This window comes from Vigna unguiculata, chromosome 3, assembly GCF_037176805.1.
Source record: "Vigna unguiculata cultivar grain cowpea cultivar isolate G323 ecotype 2 chromosome 3, ASM3717680v1, whole genome shotgun sequence".
In the NCBI taxonomy this organism is placed as follows: domain Eukaryota; kingdom Viridiplantae; phylum Streptophyta; class Magnoliopsida; order Fabales; family Fabaceae; genus Vigna; species Vigna unguiculata.
The window spans coordinates 7,637,398-7,660,471 of NC_140794.1; the positions used below are offsets into that span (position 1 = coordinate 7,637,398).

General features: G+C 30.3%; 1 protein-coding gene and 1 pseudogene across 2 annotated transcripts; both read left to right on the forward strand.

The window, feature by feature from the left end:
* The first annotated feature begins 1,899 nt into the window (after window positions 1-1,899).
* Window positions 1,900-13,716, forward strand: LOC114178794 (uncharacterized). 2 transcript variants are annotated; one of them, XM_085671093.1, is made up of 8 exons: window positions 1,900-2,422; window positions 2,623-5,686; window positions 6,466-6,642; window positions 9,129-9,256; window positions 10,984-11,329; window positions 12,028-12,567; window positions 12,856-13,001; window positions 13,096-13,217. In XM_085671093.1, coding segments are annotated over exons 1-8 (4,911 nt in total). In that variant the 5' UTR covers window positions 1,900-1,913; the 3' UTR covers window positions 13,097-13,217. The 2 variants fall into 2 exon arrangements, with proteins under 2 accessions (XP_085527219.1, XP_027920685.2); XM_028064884.2 differs by having other exon boundaries at window positions 12,856-13,716.
* A 1,925-nt stretch (window positions 13,717-15,641) lies between these two features.
* Window positions 15,642-16,298, forward strand: LOC146887449 (uncharacterized; annotated as a pseudogene).
* The last annotated feature ends 6,776 nt before the right edge of the window (window positions 16,299-23,074 follow it).

Consider the following 23,074-nt stretch of genomic DNA (forward strand, 5'->3'; position numbering starts at 1 on the left):
TTCTTTACTTTTTTTCTACTTTTATTCTAAGGCTTAAATATTTTTTTGTCCTCATTTGGGTAGTGTTTGTTACAAATGGTCCTCATCTTGACATAATGTTTAAAATGGTCATCATTTCTACATAATGTTTAAAATGATCCTCATTTTCGCAATTCATGTTTTATCTAGTCCTTTTCTGTGACGTTGTTCAAATAATTGTACAAGTGACACAGTTTGTATTAGGGTGTGTTACGTGCCACATGTACAATATTTTGTTAATAATTTAAACGGCGTAACAGAAAAGGACCAAATAAAATACGAATTGCGAAAATGAGGACCATTCTAAACATTCGGTAAAGATGAGAACTATTATAAACATTCTGTCAAAAATGACGATCATCCGTAACAAATACTATAAAAACGAGGTCCAAAAAGTTATTTAAGTCTTATTTTAAATTGACAATAAAAAAAGCGAGTCAAGTTGCTTAACATATTATGCATTTTCAGGTTAATTAATAATGGGTAAGTATATATATGAGAATCTATTTTTAACGTTGTTTTATGACTGAATTTTATTCATAATATATTAAAATATAATAACAAATTATAATATGATTTTTAAGCATTAAATTATGTCATTTATTTAATAATTTAATAATATAAAATAAATTAAAATGATGAATATAATACTAATTATAAAAATTATAACATTTTTTATTTGGTAGCTTTTTATCATAAAATATTTAATAATTTTTTAAAGTTATACTTTATAAATTTTTTTCTTTTTTTTAATCACTTTATGATAATTAAAGGTTGAAGAAATCATCCAAGAATTAATAAATATTAGCTTAATTTTATAAAAATTAAAATTGAATTTCATCTAACTTTTATACCATGTTTGTTTGTGTAGATGAATAACTGCGAGTAATGGTTAGTATTGATTGATTGTGTTCTTTTGTGCGTATTTAGAGGAGAGTGAAGGCGCGAAACTGTGATAGAAGACCCTTTTTCTCATCTCGTTTTCATGAAGAGATTTGCAGGTAAATGATGAGATTTTACTGAACTATCCTCACAAAAGACCATCATGATGCTGGCTGAATGGTGCAACCAACATGGATAAAACATGAAAGGTGGGGTGTGTGATGCAAAGAAGAAGAAAATGAAGTTGTAGAACGTCAATGGTGCATGGAGGCAAATACGGAATCAGTTCCAAGGACTTTTGGAACCAAATCTAATAGTTTGGAAGTGTAGAATGGAACCGGTTTTGGTTATTTTGGAACATGTTCCACTTTCTATTATAACTTTAAATATATCATCTAAAATTAACCCATCTTATTCAAAAGTTCCAACTTCATGCATCAAAATATTAAATTTTTTATATGAATTGTATTATAATTTCTATTTATTTCAATTAATAATTATTTTTAATAATTTTATTCATCATAAAAAAATAAAAAATATTTACAATTCATCTAAATATTATTTTATTATACTTTTTAACATCAACAACAAGTCATTCTACATTTTCATTTATTAAATTTACTTTTTTAGTCACATCAATCGAATTCTTCACAAATTTTCACAAAAATTATTCTAAAATTCACTCTATTATCAACTCCAAATCCATAAAAAAAAAAACATGACACTGATATTTTTGACACCACATATTTTTAGTACCATTTGATATTGTCCCTTCATTACTATTCATTTTCTCTTTTTTCTAAAAATATAAAAATTAAATCTTATTAAAATTATTTTATCTTTATAAAAATTATCAAATAGTCATGTCGAAAAATCTTTTTCCAAAAAGAACATCATTAATGTCACTTCGTCCTCTCCCTATAATCATTATCCACAAAAACACACCTTAGTGCTTAAACTCTTTAATAAAAGTCGAATAATTATCCTCAGAAGATTAAAATAAGTGTAATTGAATGAACCCTTCTCACTTTCGATTCTACCATAAGAAACGTCAAATCTACACAATTTCTACTTTTGCAATGGCAATAGCTTCTCCAGTGTTTGTGAGTTTCAACTATGAAGACACACGCCACGACATCACAGGTCTTGTTCTTGATCCTCTCAGAAGGAAAGGCATCCAAGTCTTGGTTAAAGGTGAATCCAGAACATTCGACCTGTTTCAAGCGATTGAGCACTCTCGCTTTTTCATCGTGGTCCTTTCCAAGAACTACGCGTCCTCGATTTGCTGTTTGCGTGAACTAGTGGCGATCATCAACGGCGTTGAATCTTCTCCAAGGTCCGTTCTGTCTATTTTTTATGGTGTCCATGAATCTGAGGTGCTATCTCAGGATGGATGTTATGGGAAAGCCTTCTCTAAACACGAAGAAAGATTCAGGGAACATAAGCAGAGGATGGAAGAAGTGCAGACATGGAGAAAAGCTCTCAAACGAGTATGTTCCCTGGGTTTGCATCTGGAAAATGCGTAAGTCATGTTTTACTTTATTTTGTATATGTTTTTCATCATTTCTTAGTCAATCATGTTTGTAAATTTTTTGATGGAGTTACTATTTGAAAATTGAAAACTACTCTTTATTCTCTTCTACTGTACAAGTGCATTAGGGTTTGCTTCTCTTGGGTGATAACTTGGCATTCTGCATTTTTTTTTTTTTTTTATATTTTCAGGACAGGACATGGAGGTTTTGAATTTGTTCAACACGAAATAAATATTTTGTGTCCTGAATTTTCAACTCCTCAAAATGAAACAATATACAGTAGATATGGAAAATTTGAAGATATTGTTCAATATAAAGATGGAGATGAAGTTTCATACAAAGAGCTGCGAGGTTTGGTTCGATTAAGGGATTTTATCAGCCTCATGTTGACTTATCCAGTGAAGTTAGAAGAGGACGGTGTATTAAGATCCTGGATTAGTGCATTTCCGGAATGGAAAGCTGAGTTATTTTCCACTGGTGGTTATTCTAAACCATGGAGTCTACTTACTGAGAAGGCACTGAGATGCATGGAAGGATTCGTGCCAGTGGAAATAATGGCTGAAATAGAAAGCGGTGAGACATCCATCTTCAACCGCCATAATGATGTAATACCAGAAGGCCTACTCCCCCTAATTGTTGATCTCGCAGTTAATCAACTAATTCAAACTTTGTTTTCTGGAGATTACTATGCGCGCTATATCAGATTGTTGACCAGAAACTCGGCTGAAAAGGAATCTGTGGTGAACAAAATAGTTACAGCCTTGGAAGATAAACACAACATGTTTGGAATTGGCAAAGATTTTTTCAAGGCCGTATGGATCAATGCCTTGACACGTGAGACTGATTCGGAGGTTCAAGTTCAAGAAGAAATCAACAAGATCATGGTTAGTATTTCTACGGCAGAAGGTGATGACATGCTAACTACATTAGACACTGACGAAAAGAAGAGGAGCAATAGGCTGTTGGTGATTGTAGTGAATGCAGATAGCAACAGGAAGCTGGACCTCCAAAAAGTGCAATTTCCACCTGGGATAGTGGTGTTGATAACAACTGAGTCTTCAACACAAGAGGTGAAGGATGATGGCTTTGGAATTGCATGCACAATGGATTTGAATATTTGGACCCAGGATCATCTGTTGCCTTGGAAACTCTTTAATACCTATGCGGGAAGTTGTATCAGCTGTAACACAGTGGGTTCATCGATGACCATTCAGAAAATAGCAGTGGAAATTGTCAAGAAAAGCCATGGTCATCTTCTTGCCATTGTCCTTGTGGCAAAACATCTTAGGTATGTGAAAGATGATAAATACTGGGAGCTTGTACTTGACAAATTAAGCCGTCCGAATCCTTTCTATGATTATCAAGATTGTGACAGAATTGGCATCAGCAGAGTCATAGTCAATGCATTTGTAAATATTATTTGGGAAGACCTCGATGATGAACTAAAGTTTTACCTCCAACTCAGTTTACCTGTTCCCAACATTAAAATTGGGGTGAGAGATGATATCTTGGTTTCTTATTGGGCTAATGTATTACGATACGCAGAAGAGGTTGTTGAATACAAAAGACAGTTGCAATATTACATCGAGGAACTTCTAGACTGTTTTGTCTTGTTGAAATTTGAAAGTGGAGTCGTCTATTTGCCAATAGAAACCTATGATATAATTAAATCATTACGCAAATCAAAATCATTAGGATTGACGGAGCCACCTTACATTGGACAATGGCATAAACTTGTACAGATTGAATTGATTGACGATAAAATATGTGAACTACCCCAATCACCAGACTGCCCTAAACTCAAAGTGCTGTTGTTGCAGGGCAATGCCGATTTATTGGATATCCCTGATTCATTTTTCGACCACATGCCTCTACTTCAACACTTGGACTTATCCTACACTAGTATAAGGGATTTGCCACCTTCTCTCACCAAATTGATACAACTTAAAAAATTATATCTTAAAGGTTGTGATCTCTTCATGGAAATATCCCCGGAAATTTTTCAGCTGAAGAATCTCGAAGAGCTTGATCTTGACGGGACTTTGATAACCCATTTGCCAAAAGACATTCAAGAATTGATCAACCTGCAACGCTTAGCCCTATGCTTTGATGCATGCCATGATGTTCGTGGTAAAAAAGGCAAGCATATTTCTAACACAATGATAATTCCTCATGGATTGATATCAAATCTTACTCAGTTGAATTATCTAAGCCTTGACGTCGACCCTGAAAATGAGCAATGGAGCGAGAACGTCAATGGTATCTTGGTGGAAATTTTGGGACTAGAGAAGTTGAAGACGGTGAGCATATATGTCCCAAAGGCTGATCTCTTGGAGCTCATACCAGCTAAAAATTCTCTCAATTTCCGATTGGTTGTTGGTCATTACATGCGTCGTCTAATATCCCGTGTAACACCCGAACTAGAGACAAAATTCAAACATTTTGACTACAGTATGAAGTTTGTTAATGGTGTAAATGTTTCCAATGGAGTAAACATGACTCTTGGACGCTTCAAGGCCTTGTACCTTGACCGACATATGACCATCAAGAGTCTCTTGGATTTCAATTTGAGCAACATACGCGGGTTAAAAGTTTGCATATTGGCGGAATGTAATGAAATGGAAACAATTGTCGATGGAGGTAATTCACCTGATGAACCTGTTTCTCTAATGTTGGAGTTCTTGAGTGTATTTTATATGAAGAATTTGAGAAGCATTTGTCAAGATTGTACTCCCTTTTCGTACTTAAAGTATATAGCGTTACATACTTGTCCCATGTTAACTACTATCTTCACCTTACGTACTTTGATCAGCCTCCCCTTTTTGGAAGAGATTAGTGTTGAAGACTGTCAAAAAGTAACCACCCTAATAAGTCATGACTCACCAGAAGAACGTAGATCAGCGTTTTCCCTCCCTAAGTTGAGAGTGATATCTCTTCTTTATCTTCCCAACTTGGTCAACATTTTTAATGGCCTGCGTGTTGATCATGTTTTAGAAGAAATGATTTTCTATTGTTGCCCAAAACTCCAAAGTCTTTCCAGATCGGAGTTGCCATGGGAATATTTGAAGTTCATCAAAGGAGAAAGCATGTGGTGGGAAGCATTGGAATGGAGTGTCTCAGAGTGGGGTTATGGTGGTCGACCCAAAATCTTTGAGCAATTTTTTAAACCAATTAATGTCGAGGCTGACATGATGAACCTACTAGCTGCACATCAAGAGACTCAACTAAATGAATATCACGGTACAATATATCAGGTAATTTTTACTTATCCTCTTTCTTCAAATTTCATGATGTTGTAGATGTGTTGGAATCTTCCCAGACTCGGAACATCTTTATTGAAGCTCATACATAGAGTTATAAGATTAAAGTTTGGATCTTACAAAATCTTCCCGTTGAAGGTCGAAGAGATTGAAATGTTTCTTTTCACACTTGTGTTTTTTCATTCAAATAATTTCTTTTTTCATTCATTTCTTCCTATCTTTTCTCTCTCTACCAAACGGAACATATACATAATTCATAATTTATTTAATATTTGAAATTAAATGATTTAGTTTGTAAAAAATAAATATTTAATGTCACTTAGATAAATGCTTATACGAATTTCTCGCATCACCACATTTGTTAAAATTGGGTATATTAATAGCAAGACTATCTTTTAAATGAGCGGATCAAAATCAAGCCATTAAAGCCTGGAGGACCAAAATTACTCAATTTTCAAATGTACGGATAACACGGAGCAATTCAAACTATAGCAATCAAAATCATTCGCACACTAAACTGGAAAAACCAAAAGTGCAATTAAGTTAATTTTTTTTTTATGAATAAACAAAATTAACTTCACAGCCATCCTTCTTGGTGCTTGTTGAACTGTGGCAAATTTTTTGTTTGCTTGAACTTAATTATTCATATTTATCTTTCTATCCATCAAGCTACAATCTCGGGGTATAAATCTACCATAATTAATTTTACTACTGTGATCATACCCTCTGAACTTCATGTTTTGTATTTAATTACTTAAATATCTTCCTTTCAGGGAGTTTCAAGTTCTACCGAGTTGATGACGATGAAGATACATTTGGAAAGACCTCTTTTGTCCCCTTCAACCTCAGTTTCATTATTGGGTAGTTCTGAAGGTGAAGCCCAAACGCGGAAAGCCGATATTGAGCCAATAATAGGACAACAACCGTTGTCAGAAAGGAAAATAAAGCAGGTTTGAGATTTCTTTCTTATGATTCGTGATTGATTTTGCTTTTTGTTTTCGTTCTTGTATGAATGAGTTGGTTTTCTCGTATAATAAAGGCATGTTTGATAAACCTGAAATTTTATGTTAGATCTTGTGCTGATAAGCTCATTGGCGAAAGGTGTGGAGCTGATTTGTTTTTTCGATTATTCTTTCTAGTAGCCTTTTAGTTTTAAACGAAGGCCAAGTAGCTGATAGACTCAATGTTGAAAGGTGGACAGTTTCTTCCTGCACCCTCATAGATTTGATGAAATAACCGTCTTACTTTCTTCTTCAACTTTTGTACTAGCCCATGTTCCCCCACCTCCAGATCCACCCTGCACACCTCCACTCTCTTCGATGCTCACCTCAAGGCACTACAGAAAACTTATTTTTGTATAGTAAATATTTGTAAATATTTTTTATGACTTATATTTAAATATTTTTACTCATTTTTAATATTTTTATATTTCTTTTTCTTCATAAATAAAATGTTTAATTATTAATTTAAGTATTCAATAGCATAAATACTTAATTTATTGATAAATGTCAAAAAATTATCTTTTTTTATTGTTTTTTTCATTTGAAGAACTTTTTTTGTTTTGATAAAACAATTTTGATTATCTTTCAATAGTTTGACTAATTTGATATCTGAAAAGATTTTTTTTATTTTTTTATTTTTAAGGTATTTTTCATCTTTATCATACCCTTAATTTTACATTTGTTTTTCTTTGTGCGATTCCGTTGCTAAGACACATATTTGATTACTTCTACTTCTTTTTAATATTTTTATTTATTGTTTATATTTATATGTAGAATATTGTTTTGATACTTTTTATATAATTATTTTTATTTTCTAATTCATTATCATACATGTAATTCTATCACTACAATTGTATTAAAAAATTTATTTACTATAATATAATATTGTCATGAATCTTGTTTATCATCATTCAACATATATTGAAGTTTAAAAAATGAAAAATATATGCTAAATTTCAATAATTTTTGTTTTTTGTGTGATTTCATTCAAGTGTGTATTATAATTTTTATTAGTGTTTAAAAACTGAGACTTCATTGGAATTTAAAGAATGAGAGTAAATAGACATTTAAAATATTTTTAAATTTTAATATATGTTTATTTTTTATAATTTTTAAAAATATTTTTAAATTTATCAACTTTTTTTTATCAACATTTGCAAATTTAACAAATGTTGTGGATATCATGAAATTTTACATGATACTCTAATCTTAAATGTATACAATTACAATTTGTTTCTAAATATTTAATATTAAAGAAATAAATATTTAATAGTGAAGAAACAAGAATGCGTTATTTTAATATCGAATATTTGATAATATTATGTTTCCGTTGAGAAAATTTTTATTATTTTATAAAATTAATTAATTGATATTAAAACCATTTATTTAAATTTGAAAGGCAAATCCAATTTTTTTAAATGATTAACATTTTTAGTGAAATATTAACTCCTTTTGTCCATTCTTATTCCAATCCAATATCTTTAGTTTAAAAATAAATCAATGTTTTCAATATTATAGTACCAAGTAGGACTTGAAAGTCTTTCAACTTTAATACAATATTCTTTCCAGTCCAAAGTTATCGATTGTTCGATTAATTCAGTTTTCAAACTACTCATAATAACAAAAAAAAAAGTTATATATATATATATATATATATATATATATAATTTATAATAATAAAGTTTAGAACCCAGTAATACAAATTAAAATACTTTTTAAGAAAATCTAAATCTTTTTAGGCTTTAGATAATTTGATGTCTAAGGCAATTGCCAAAATGTCCTTGGAGTTGTTCTCACGAGTCATATTAAAAGTGATTCTTATATGGATTTGAAGCTCCTAATAATACTCAAAAAAATTAGTTACTGTTTTCCTTTTTAAATTGTTTAAAGATGTGTTATTATTTTAGTTGGTCAACTCGACTGTCAATTTGAATTAGAGAGAGGTATACAGGTTAATCCAAAAATTCAAATTAATTAAATTGGCTGGAACCTTTAGATCCAACAGATCAAACTAACTCAATTGGATGATGATTGTTTTAGTATTGATTTTCTGATTTGCAAATTACTGAACTCAAAATACCCAATTATGCAGATTTCTTTACTGTTATTTATTATGCATTGACTTTATGATATAATTAATCTAAACCAATGAAAATTTAATATTTCAGTTTTGATCCAAACCCATCCATGAATACCTCTACTTTGAATCAATCCAATTAAGGTTTAGGTTATGTACTAAAATACAGCTTATTCAACCCAATACTATGTGATATTTACACCACCTAGTTTGATTCATGTATAGACATCAAATATTGTTAAGTGAAGTTGTGTCCTGAACTGAAGACGTTTCGTAGTCTTGAAAATGAAATTTCACGAACATGACATATTGAATAAAGGAGTATTCTGGTTTTTATTTTTGGAATGACAATTAACAGGGTCGTGAAGGAACAAGTCTTCACCCCGAAGCTGTGAAAATGATACGTACAAATAGTGAACAGGTTTCAGATAGACTTTCCTCGATAAAATATGAGCAGAAGGACATTTCTGGAGCTAAGTATCAGAGGTTAGTTAAAAGCTCTGTATTCATTTGGCTTTCTCTTGTTATTAAACGCGTTTAATTAATATGTTTGGTAGGATAAACTTATATAATCTCCATTTGATTTGACTGTCACAAAAAGGTTCATCTAGAACATTAAAAGACTACAATGAAACTTGAAAGGTAGGATAACGTGCAGATTGGCATGTACTGTTTCAAGGATTAATCATCCAAAACTTCAAGCTGTTAGATGATGAATAATGAATAATGTGGAACATTAACTAGAAATATAATTAAATTATAATATATAAATTATAACAGTCACAACACAATGCATAAACTTCCTTCTCAATGCATAAATTAAAACGGGTTTCTATTAATATATTTATTTGCTATTCTTACCGTACTAACTTTGCCAGTCTAATTTTTATACTTTTTCTTTATCGGCACCAGTCTAATGTTTATACCAAGAGTATATAAAGAAGATACTTTCTAGTTTTACCGAAAAATAGTATTTTTGCACTATCTAAACTGATAGTACTAAGTATTCAACTATTGAGTTCAACTACATTATAAAATAATGGGAATTCATTTCAACATCAAATATGTTAAAATAGGTTAAAACAATCGAATGTGTGAACAACACACGACATGTCCGAGAAAATCCCTCAGTCATTTGTGGTATATGCTAATGTTGACGTGCTTCTTCGTTGACTTGCTAAACTCTACTTCTTTGCTTGCAATTGGTCTCCCACACAGTTTCCACTATTCACTTTCTTTTAAACTTCACAATTTTCATTCATCTTGCACTCATTTCTCCTCTTCTTTACAGCTCTCATACTCATTTCAACTTTCTAACTCACAACCACCATGAACCTTACTAAGTATGTCACAACATAACTCTTCCTATACTCAATTTTGTTTCTTGGGTTTTGTTTCAAAAGTCATAAACTTGAAACACTTGAATTGAATCTCTTACAAAGCGGATTTTAAGCGTAACTCATATATGAGAAAATCTCTCTCAACTCTTTTTTTTTCTTTCCTTGCAATGGATCTTTCACACAGTTTCCGCTATTCACTTTCATTTAAATTTTGCAATTTTCATTCATCTTGAACTCAATTCTCCTCTTCTTTACACCTCTCATACCTCCTTTCAACTTTCTCACTCACACAACCACCGTGAACCTTATTCAATTGTATGTCACAACTTAACTCTTCCTACACTCAATTTTGTTTCTTGGGTTCTGTTTTTTGTTTCAAAAGTCGTAAACTTGAAACACTTGAATTGAATATGTTAAGAAGTGGATTTTAAACTTAACTCAACTTTACAAAACCGACTTGTAAGGTGAGGTTTGCATCCGTTAGTATATTATAAACTTGCCTTATCTCTCATCGATATGGATCTCCAATACACAGTTTCATGCTGCTGAGATATATATATCTTGAACGTGAGATTAAACATTAATTATTGGTCTAATAGTGAGTTGAGTGGAACAATAGACTCAACCAGCATCAAATTTCATAAATTTCGCTAGTATAGGCACTAAACCATGGCTCTGATACCAGAAAAAAAGGAAACAAACAAATAAATAAATAAATCAAAAGTAAAAATCAAAAGAAAAAATATACCTCATCTTATAAGTCGATTTTATAGGGTTGAGTTAGGTTTAGATTTCATTACTTAGAGTCGTAACCAACATGTTTGTTTGTTTGTCTCTAATTAACTTTGTGTTGTGAATTTGTTGTGATTGCAGATTTAACAGTGGAGTTGTGCAAGCACATTTTGTGACAAGCTCTCATCTTCTTCTAAAAGCATGGGATGCTATCTCCTCACGTGATGAAGATGTGGTTCCACACATGGGGAACGGATTGTTCTGGAAAGTTCGTGAGGAATTGGATGGGATGGTTGTGGTGTTTGAGATCAACAATGATTTTGATCTTTATCAGAAATTGGTTTCTTCTTCTAATCTCAAGGAGAACAATAACTTCCACCGCTTTGAGTTTCTATGTACCAAGAAAATTCCGGAGTTCTCCGTTAATGGGTCTGCAGTTTCGCTATTCATTGATAATCTTGACGAGCTTGATGAGTTGAAGTCCAAGGTACATCTTCTCCTTCCCCTTTCATTATTTTTGTGGTTTCTATTTGAAAAATTGCAATCTGAACACAATAGATTGATTGAGATATTGAATTTCTTGTGTGGCCCGCATGACAAAATTTGTGCTACAAGTCTAGAGAGGCATTTTGGTAAAGATCATGGGTAACTTCCTTTACCCGAGACAATTCTGCATGAGTCAGATAGGATCACTATAAGTAGAGATGAGTTTAATTTTACTTAATCATTTACTAATACAATGACCTTTTGATGTAATTATTTCAAAATTTGACAATTTTCAATTATATGACAATTCATGGTTGTAACATAAAGTGACGTGTGGAGTTTAAGGATTAGATTGATTTTCATCTTACTTTTGCTTTTAAAAGCTAGTTTCCCAATGACCAAATTTTCATCCACAATGTATCAAGTTTTGAAATTTGTTTCTGGGACAAGTGTTTTTAAAAGCAGAAAAACTGAAGGGGAACTGTATCCTCTTCTTCTGATTTATAGTCCCAGCTCAAGAGTGAGTCATTAGGTGTGAGTCATGGACTTAGTGTGAATATTTGTTCTGTCATCTTTACTTTTTTTGAAAACTAAATAATTTTTGAAAGTTGAAAGCAAACGTACTTTGTTTCTTTAATTTCCTTAGAATTTATTGTTCTTCCTATGTGAGCCCTTGTAACAATGGTAATACTGATGCAGGTTAATAGCAGCTCCCATCCATTGATTGTTACTGGACATGGTGTTGGAGGAGCAATTGCTTCTCTCTTTACTATGTTGCTTTTAGGGAGCATTGGTTCAGGAAAGAAACGTCCTCTCTGCATCACCTTTGGTTCTCCCCTTATTGGTGACAAAAAGTTGCAGGAAGCCATATCACGAAGTTCTACATGGAGTTCTTGCTTTCTACATGTTGTCTCTTACAAAGACTCACTTCTAAGGAATTTTAATCCCCACCCAGCTGATTACATGCCTTTTGGGACATTTCTCTTCTGTTCTGATTCAGGTTCTACTTGTTTGGAGAACCCCGAATCTGTTTTGGAACTACTTCTTGTGAGCTCTATCAATGATCAAAGTAAAGGTTTTGAAGTAGTAGATTATGGAAAACTTGTGGAAAATCTCAAACGTAAAGCAATTTGCAAGGACTTTACTCCACGGGGGATTAACTTGACAAATTCTACTTCACTGAATGCAAGTATCTATTTGCTGTTGTGTGCAGCACTAGAATTGACGTCAGATATGCAGGTCGCTAAATATCTTTTAAGTTCTAAGCCGCATGCATTTAAAATAAGAACAGAACTTATAAGCAATACCATGAGTGCCGTGTTCTTATTAAATTAAGAGTTTGAACTTGATAATATATGATGAATGAAATATTTCATTAAAGACTTGAAACTCTAAATTTGATTAGAGAACAATGTCTACGATTCTGCATATGTATGCTCACTAAATCTTGTTAGTCTTGTGTGTAACTAGACCAGAATTTGGTGAGTAAATTTTTTCATAATACCTTATCTGAATTTGATTTTACAGGAGCTACAACAACAGAACATTGATATAAATGCTTTGGCAGCAAAGTTGGAAAGACTGGAGAATAAATTCATGTTCCAGAAGAAGGTGAAATTTGATCCATCCAAGAAATTGAATGTGATGAAGACAAACATGGCAACACTTGAATGGTACAATAAGCATTGTAAAAGTCTGGGTGTTGGTTACTATGACTCCTTCAAAAAGGCCTTCTCAACAATTGACCAAGATGTTGTTTTCTGCCAGAAAAACCTCAGAAACTACTGGAGTGACATAGTTGAAGAGGCAGAGATGAAACCTCAGACAGAAGCTGCAGCTTTTCATACTAACTGGCTTTTTGCTGGAACTAACTATAGGAGAATGGTTGAGCCCCTAGAAATTGCTGAATACTATGCAAAAGGTCGTAAGGACTATGAGGCTAAAGGAAGGTCTAGACATTATGCAGTGTTGGAGAAGTGGCTGAAAGAAGATAAGAAAGAAGAAGGTGATTCAGAATTGATTTTAACATTTGATTCTTGCTTTTGGGCAAAGCTTGAAGAGGCTCTCCTTTTGTGTGAACAGTTGGAGAATTTGAAAGAGAATGAAGAGGCAAAAAGCAAGTTGCTTGAATTTGAGAACTATGTTTATGAATCACTCAAAATGTATAAAGTATCACCAGAAATTTTCTTGAAGGAAAGCAGTTACATGACTTGGTGGAATAAGTATAAAGGGTTTGCAGATAATCATAGACTAGCAAGCTTCATGAGCGATCCTCAACATTTTGATCAGTATGCTGAGGGAGCCTATTTTTTCCCCTGAAGTACAGTGAATGCAATGTGGTTGGTTGTACAATAAATTATGATTTAATCATTCTACATTTCCTTTGTTGATTTTGGTAGGGATCTTGGTTTTATCCCTTTTGGTGTCTTAATTGGGAGCTCTTGCAGTTGTCTTTCCCTTGTAAACTTCCACTCTCATTGTTCTGGAAAATTTGAGTGTAATGGAAGCATTGTAACGCATTAACTTACTTTGGAGTTACATTATTACTAATCACTTCACTAATCACTAACATAATAATTGATGAGTCTCGGTTTTGTAGAGTTTTTCTAGGCTAATTTTGTCTTCTTGAGATTTAGTTTGCTGTTATTTCCTGGTTTTAGTTCATATTTAGATTTTCTTTAATAAATTGCTAATTTTCTGAAAATGTGTTAACAGAGTGGAATTAAGTAGATTTAGAAATGAAATTTTGCAGGCTTTCTGAAAAATACAAATTCAGTTTGAATTTAGTTTTGAAAGTGAAGAGTCAACATTTCAGCTCAAATTTCAGTGCAGTGTGAATTTTAAGGTTCTTGTGCTGTGGACTGTAGGGTTACTGTTTGGAGAGCTCATTTTCAGTGTCGTGATGAAGTATGCAATGCAAAGTTCAGTCCAGTTGAGGAAATTATTACTCAGCACATGATTAGCTTGGAGCAATCATTACTTCAAGTATGAATGCAACTTGCTACTAGCAGTTTTGAAGGTTGAAGAAGCTAAATCAGTGAGCAAAGTAACCTGCACCTGCCAGTGAAGATGAGAGTAACCTGCATTTACCTTTGAAGAAGCACTGAGCAACCTAAATCAATTGTAATTCGAGACCTGAAACCTGCTGAACCAGTGAGCATCACTTGCTGCTGCCAGTAGGGAGTGGAATGGACAAAAATAGCTCAGTTTAGAGATAACTAGTCACTGCCAGTGTTATACATATAGGATAAGAGAAAATATTGGTGACCCAAAAAATCATTATAAAGTTATAATGAAAATCGTAACGGATTATATTGGGAAAATTGCAGTAAAAATAAAAATAATGTAATACCACCATATATAATTTTAATAAAAAAGTAATGATATTATGTCCAAAAGTTCAATTAACGATAACATCATATCAAAACACTATAAATTTAAAGTTCAAAACATAAAATAATAACAAATCATAAAATATATATATTAAGTTTTTTTCTAATCATCAGGTTCCCTCCTTGTCTTTCTTTTTTGAGAGACTCTTGTACGTAATTAATTTTGAACTTGAATTTACCTTTCTTGGGTTGTGTTAGAGTTGAAGTTGTAACTGAACCTTTCTTAGAAGCATAGGAAGATCAAATAACAATACCATCACTTGATGGTTGCCTTTTTTTATTAGTTGTTTGTCTCCTTGTATAAAGTGGTTCTCCAATACTTAAAGCTTCATAAATAATTGTCCAATCAAGACTGGGATCATCATCAAAAACCAACTCATTACCCCATCTTCATTATTGTTATCATCATCAATTTCTCCCATTAACCATTCATTACATTCATCAATGTCATTCAATAGAATAAAGTCTAATTCAATCTCACTAAACTGACTTGTAAGGTGAAGTTTGCACATCATTTATATATTATGAAATTGTGTTATCTCTAGTCGATGTAGGACTTCCAACACGCCCCCTCATGCCGAGGCATATTCATCTCGTGCGTAAGTCTAGAAATGGATGGTCCGTTAGCGGTCTGATGGATGAAACAAAATGTCTAAAAAAGTTCGCTAGGATATACTCTAACTTTCTCGTGCGTAAGTCTAGAAATGGATGGTCCGTTAGCGGTCTGATGGATGAAACAAAATGTCTAAAAAAGTTCGCTAGGATATACTCTAACTTTCTCTGATAGTATGTTAGAAGTAAGTTTTAAACCTAACTCAATCTCAATAACCGGCTTGAGTGAATCACACATTCAAAAATACTTGGTTCCATTTAGAGAATCAAATTTTGTTCCAAGAACGAGAATTGTTAGAGTAACAGAGAATGGACACGAGTGTAGTCGAAGAAGAAGCAGTTGCAATTCGCGGCTATGAACTTCACCTCATTCGTTGCACCCTCAATTCTGAGCAACCACAACAAGTTTGCGCCTTGCAGAAATGTGATCCTTTGGATGATTCCATCAAGCACCTCTTGGATTTGATTCAGTGTGGCAGTTATATTCAAGCACTCACCTCCCAACCCTCCTTTCACCTTGTTTTCCGACTGGCCGCCCTTGACTCACCGTCACTCAGCGACCCCGGTCACCTCTATCCTCTTTTGGTTGATCGCGCTGAGTGCTTCATCACCGCCGCAGCCAGCGACGCCGTTGAACAGCGACGTAGGGGCATGCTTGTCACGTGCATCGTAGTGGCCGCGTTTCTTGGCTTCACTCAAGCCAATTTCACCTGACCCTTCAAAGGCGCAGAGCTACCAAGATGTCCTATGCGTTTGGATGGTGATGACGAAGAACGAGACAATTGGGCGCGGAATGAACTTATATCTGCTGGTTCTGACTTGGTTGGGAAGTTCTCCAATCTTCAGTAAATAGTTTTTGCGAAGATGTTGCTTATGCGGGTGAAGGATTTAGACGTTGAGATGAAAAGCCTTTGGTGGTGGCTTGCGCGGGTTTTGGATGAGCGGTGTTCCTCCTTGGCAGGATGATTTACACGTCTCTGTCATTCATTTGGAGGCTGGAAATATTGAATCCTAAAGATGAAAATGGTGGCCATGTTACTGCTACTTTGACAGCAACTCAACAAGCTGTAATTCTGGCATTTTGCATTTTGATCGAGATCAAGACCGTGATGAGTTGCAACTATCAGGTGTTTACTAAGCAGCGTGCCTTGCTGATGATGGATGACTTGGTTAAACATATTTATGAGCCTTCTCCAGCATTAGCTGATAGAATTGCTTTTAGTTATGCTGTTTATATGCCTAGTATTCTTGAATTGAAGAAGGTATATGGCTCACTTTGTGGGAGTCTGCACTTGCAATGAACTCAATGGATCCTGATGGTTGGTTTGCACTTGGGACTGCTGCATTGAAGGCTCCAGATCCAGGAAAGGCTCTAGATGCGTTTACTCGCGTAATTCAACTTGATCCTGAAAATGAGATGCTTGGAATAACATTGCATGCTTGCAAACGATGAAAAAAAAAAAGGGGCAACTTGAGTGTTGGGTTTTTAATAAACTTAAATGTATTAACCATTATGGGTAACTAGCCGTTGTAAGAAACTAGCCGTTGTGAGTGGTTAATGCACTAGTAATCGGAGTCTAAATAGTTAATAAGTTAGTCGTTTATAGCAGTTTATAGTCGTTGAGAGTACAACGGTCAGGAGATATGGGTGTATAAATATATCATGTATTGTATAAATAAACAACAGCAACAACAAGAGGTGAATAAAGTTGTTTTACAGCATCACAGAGTTGTTGTCTACAAAGTACCAAGGAGGCATTCATCACACTCAAAGAATCCTTGGAATTCAAACAAATCAGCTTGCATTTATGGGAGAGATATAGTCTTGTTGCGAGTGGTTTTTTTCCAAAATCACTTTTCGTCTTCTTTTTCTTCGCTCTCACCCCTTGAAAAAAGTTAACCTTCATTAACTTATCCTTCAATCACATGCCACTAACTCTTTTGCAAGTAAAAAAAATTAAAAATCATTTTTCACCTTAGTAGTCAAAAATGCGTAGTCATTGAATATTTTCCTATTATTATTATCATGGTTGATGTTATTATCCTTATTAATATTGTATCGTTGAGATTCTTAATACATACATTTTACTTTAGCAATGACTCATACATACACATTTCATGTTACTCTACTTTTTTTAATATATATTATTTTTGTTTATAATATTTCAAGTTTAACTTCTTCTTTTTTAATTTTATATGGCTAATTTTTTTTAAATATTGTCTTTAGTTGTTTGTATCAATTTGTGTTTCTATGAACAAATTTTAAGCTCAATTTCAAATGAACAAATTTTAAACTCAATTTCAACTTCATGTATTTATTCTGTATATACCTACATTTTACCTTTGTACAACCATGTAGATCTCATTTAGAGGTATAAATTTTAATTATATAAAAATATTATTTTATTTCACATAATTAATACTATAATACAACTATTAGTATTAATATGATTACTATTAATGAATATTTAGTATTATTAATAGTATTACTTTTATTCTATTATTATTATTTTTTTTTTACGAGATCTATGATCTATAATATATAATATATCTATATTTTATTTTAGTAATAACCGTATATATGCATTTATTCTAACTTTTTTAATCAACATTACATGTCACAATAAAAACAAAAAAAAAATTATATATATATATATATATATATATATATATATATATATATATATATATATATTATACATGTGTGACTTTTGATTAGAATAATTTATATTTAACTCTATATTTTTATGATTTCATATGATCAATTTATTTTAAATATTAATTTAGGTTTATATATATATATATATATATATATATATATATATATATATATATATATATATATATATATATATATATATATATATATCTTTAAAAAATTGAACATAAACATCATCTTGTATTTTGGTTTTTGTACAAAATTCATTACACAGAATATTCCTACGTCTTATTTTAAGATAATCCTATATACAAATTTTGTTTTAATTTATTATATAACTCAAAAATTTAATTATAAATTTGAGTTATACGATAATATTATTTTACTACACCTACACTATTTCTATTATTAATATAAATAGTATTGATAAATATTTATTGTTATTATTAATATTACTATTATTATTAATATTATTATTATATTATATTATATTATTATTATTATTATTATGTAAGGAATTCATAATTCATAATCATCGATGGATTAAATTTGAATTAATATTATTATTATTAATATTATTGAATATTTAATATTATTATTACTGTTTTATGATGAATTTATAATATGGTTACATTTTATTTTTTAATATATATATATATATATATATATTGATAAATATTGATTTAAGTGTTTATTTTTATATTTTTGTTAACAAATTTTATCATCATTTATGTTTTGTATTTTTATGTTGTACGGAATCCATAATAAATAATATATCTATATTTATTTTAACAATGATACCTGTATGTGCATTATATTTTAATATAATATATAATTTTAATGTTTAATTATAAATTTTAAGCATATAACAATATTGTTTTAATATTGATATTATTGTCATTAGTTGAATTATTATTAATATAATATAATATTATTAACATTTTTAAATATTTTATATATATAAATAATTACACAATTATAACACTTAAAATATAATTATATAAATAAATTATTTATTTGAAAATAATAATAATAATTTTCATAATCTAAATTTAAAAGAAAACAGAAAAAAAAAATTATTTTGCAATAATACCTTATCAAACATATTTTTTTTATTTAAAGTTAGTCTATCAAACAATAATCCAATTCTAACCACACATCCATCAATTAATGTCACTATTTACATCAAAAACATGTTAATAACCAAAATAGTATAAATAACTACTAAAGTCAATATAAAATCTATTATATTATTTTTAAAAATTATATAAAAAAATATTACTTATTTATAGTTAAATAATCTATTATTTATTATTTATTATCTATGAAGAAAAAAATATACTATTAAAATTATCACATTACCCATTACACATTTATAATTATTTAGTCATTTTTTTATTATTTGATCTACAAGACCTGACTTCAAATCCAGCAACATCCAATTTGTTTTAATTTTTTATTTTTTATTATTTATAATTTCAACTATAATATCTATTATAAATAATATTATTATATGTGATATTAAGTATTATTGTTATTATAAATTTTATTAAAATAATATTACAATTATTATCGGTATTAGATATTATTATCATTATAATAATTATTATTATTATATGTATTATAATAATAATAATTATTATATGTATTATTAGTGATAAAATTATTAATATTAGTATTATTACTATTATTATAAGTATTATTACTATTATATATTACTACTATATAATATATGTTATTATTATTGTTAAATTTATTAATATTATTGGTAGTAAAATTATTAATATTATTATTAGAATTATTACTAAAACTAATATATATACTATATTAGTATTATTATGGTTATTTTTATTAGTACTTTTACTAATTATTGTTAGAATTAGTCAAATTTATTATTATTGTTATTGTTATTATTAAATATATTAATATTATTAAAATTTATTATTATTATTAGCAATATTAATATATATATATATATATATATATATATAATGTATTCATGTAATTATTATATATTTTAGTATTAAATTTATAATATTATTAGTAATATTATTATTGTTGGTATTATTTGTAATATTAATGTATAATATATTAACTAGAAAAATTATTATTATTATATTTGATATTACTATAAGTATTATTTATAATTATTAGTAATATTATTATTATAAATTTTATAAAAATAAATATTACAATTATTATTATTTTTATTAATATATATGTTATCAGTGGTTAAATTACTAATATTATATATAATATATTATTATTATTATATTTATTAATATAAATTATTAATTTTTATAAGATCAATTTATTTTTAAAATATATATAATAAATTTTAAAATAATTGTTAAATAAAATAACTGTTAAAAGAAAGTTTTTAGAATAACGATCAAAATAAAATACTTTATAAAAAATGGTTAAAGATAAATTAATTTTTAAAATAATAAATAAAAATAAAATTAAAAAATGAGAAGTGAACACAAAAAGAGTCCTTTATTATTACATATTATAAAATTATTATTATTATTATTATTATTAGCAATATTAATATATAATCTATTAATATTATTATTATATATTAATACTAGAATTACTATTATATATTACTATATTTAATATATATTATTAATATTGTTGTTATTATTAATATATTTATGTTATTAATATTATTAGTAGTAAAATTATGAGTTACAGTGAATATTATTAGTAGTATAATTATAACGCTTAATAAAATTATATAAATAATTATATTTTTAAATATAATAATTATTTATTATTTTTCTTTAAAATATAATATAAAAAAATCATGCATATGTAGGGATCAAAACCTAGTTACAGTTACAGTGAATAAAGTAGATATAAAGAACCTTTATTTGTTTAATTTTAGATACGCGAACCCGGTTTTTAAGCAATATAAAATAATTCATCGCCATTGAATAGGTGTAATATTTAACCAAGTTACATGACTTTTTAAAATTTCATTAAAAATTAAATATAATTTTAGTGATATGATCTATTTTTTGTAAATTTTATTTTTGATTTATTATGAAAATTTAATTAAGTACACCTTTGAGTTTTGGATTGTCTCGGCCTCCTTCAATGGACCATTAACGTCGGCGCGAACTTCATTCATGGCAACGTGAAGGTTCTAACGGTTAACCTAGATTTATCCCATACACACTTCACCATTCCTTAATTCTATCAAGTCCCCAAAATAAAACTTAATAAATGACTATTATAGTAATCAGAGAAAAAAAATTGCATCTTTGCTCATTTTTCTTCCTTCAACTTTTCCTTTCTCAAGCCCTTCATCCTTTTCGTTCTACTCTCAATATTATCTTCCATTTTCATCTATTTCAAAAATTAAATAGTACCATGTAAAAATTCAAGTTCCAATAACCATTTTAAACCGATAAGTTTTTTTTTTTTTTTTTGAGTAAATTCTACTCTCTTTTTCTATTAACAAAGAATAAATTTTAATTAAAAAGAGCATTTAAGGAGTGCTTAACCCTTATACAAAATATCTTATATAATTTGATGCTCTAACTTAGCACTATAACACTAGCAAAAGAGATGTTAGAATCAAAATCAATTGCTGCAGGACCCAATTTTGTAAATCATGATCAGGAAGGCAAGCAATATATATGTCCCATTATGTTTAGACTTGGCATATTCTGCCAAACAGCCTAGACCAATTGTTTGAATGCTAGCCTAGTGTCCCTTTCTATTTATAATGCGTCCAGCCCCACAACTTTTGCAGTGTTATATTAGATCCAACTCTGTCACAGATACCAAGCAACAACAAGATCCAACTAGTTCTAAGGGTATATCACTTTCCTAACTTTGCCTTGGATATCAGTCACTTATACCAACATCAAGCCCCTTCATACATTGCTCCTGTAACCTTTCTAAAGCAACAATACAGACATATATGATGGTGTGCAAAATGTACAGCAGTGAGGAAAAGAGCCTCTACATACATTGGAAAAATTTCTTTGTCATTGACAGTATACCCAGAGTGTAGCATCTCAATTATCCTTTTTGCCTTCAACCACTCGTGCATCAGCCTTATGCCTTGGATACTTGCTTTGGGTTTCCTTTATATATAGGCAACACCTATATACTATTCCCCTTTAATATTTAAAGTTATCTTTATCCTTGTTTGAGGAACCTGCATTTGGTTACCTATCAACCTGAAACACACTGAAACACACAACATTACCATATCACGGTGATTTTAAACAAGTATGCGGCGATAGGTACCAATCGCTATATGAGAACATCACAGCTGGAATCTTGTGTTTCATCCACACCCAAGCTACCATTTGAGCATGACTAAAGATTTCTATAGGGTCAACTTTTCTATGCTTAAAGATCACTCTATTCCTATAGTTCCAAATTTCTCCTATAATAGCTAACCACATTCCTTGCCAAGCTAGATTTTGTCTGCTATTGAGGTCAAGAAGGTGAAAATGTTGAAAGTTAACCTTAGGTTTGATATGGTGTATAGTACTCAACCCCAACCACCTGTCGCACATATTCCACACCACTTGGGACACCTTACATGAGAGAAATAAATGCTTTGTAGTTTCTTCGTGTGCATTACACAAGTTGCAAAGACTATGTTGTAGTTGGACCCCCTCTTTAGTAGGTTATCCTTGGTTGGTAATTTATCCAAGAATACCCTCCAACCTCGTATTTGAGTCTTTAGGGTTACCCTTGTGTTCCATAATATTTTAAGCACTTTGCATATACCTCTACCATTTTTTTTCTTTAAATCAATTTGTCTAGCACTTTGCATATAGTCTTCTTCGATTATATTCTATTTTCTACCTTTTAGATTTTATTATATCCAATTGCAATCTTATAATCCACAATTAGAGCAAATCAAAGAGGAGAAGTTGTGTATGTCACACTCCAATTTTTTGTTCTCTAAAATTATAATTAAGATATTGACTCCTCTTTCTAACCTCGCACATCTCTCTTAACACTTTTACTACTTCAGTATAAAATATGATCATCGTATGTGAAAATCGCAACAATAAATAGGTAAGTGAGAAGACGTAAATAATAGTTGTCA

Coding starts and splice junctions, on each gene's coding strand:
- LOC114178794 (XM_028064884.2), top strand. CDS start 1,914: ATGAACCCTTCTCACTTTCGATTCTACCATAAGAAACGTCAAATCTAC. Junction 5,687..6,465: donor ATCACGGTACAATATATCAG/GTAATTTTTACT, acceptor TCTTCCTTTCAG/GGAGTTTCAAGTTCTACCGA. Junction 12,568..12,855: donor AATTGACGTCAGATATGCAG/GTCGCTAAATAT, acceptor TTGATTTTACAG/GAGCTACAACAACAGAACAT.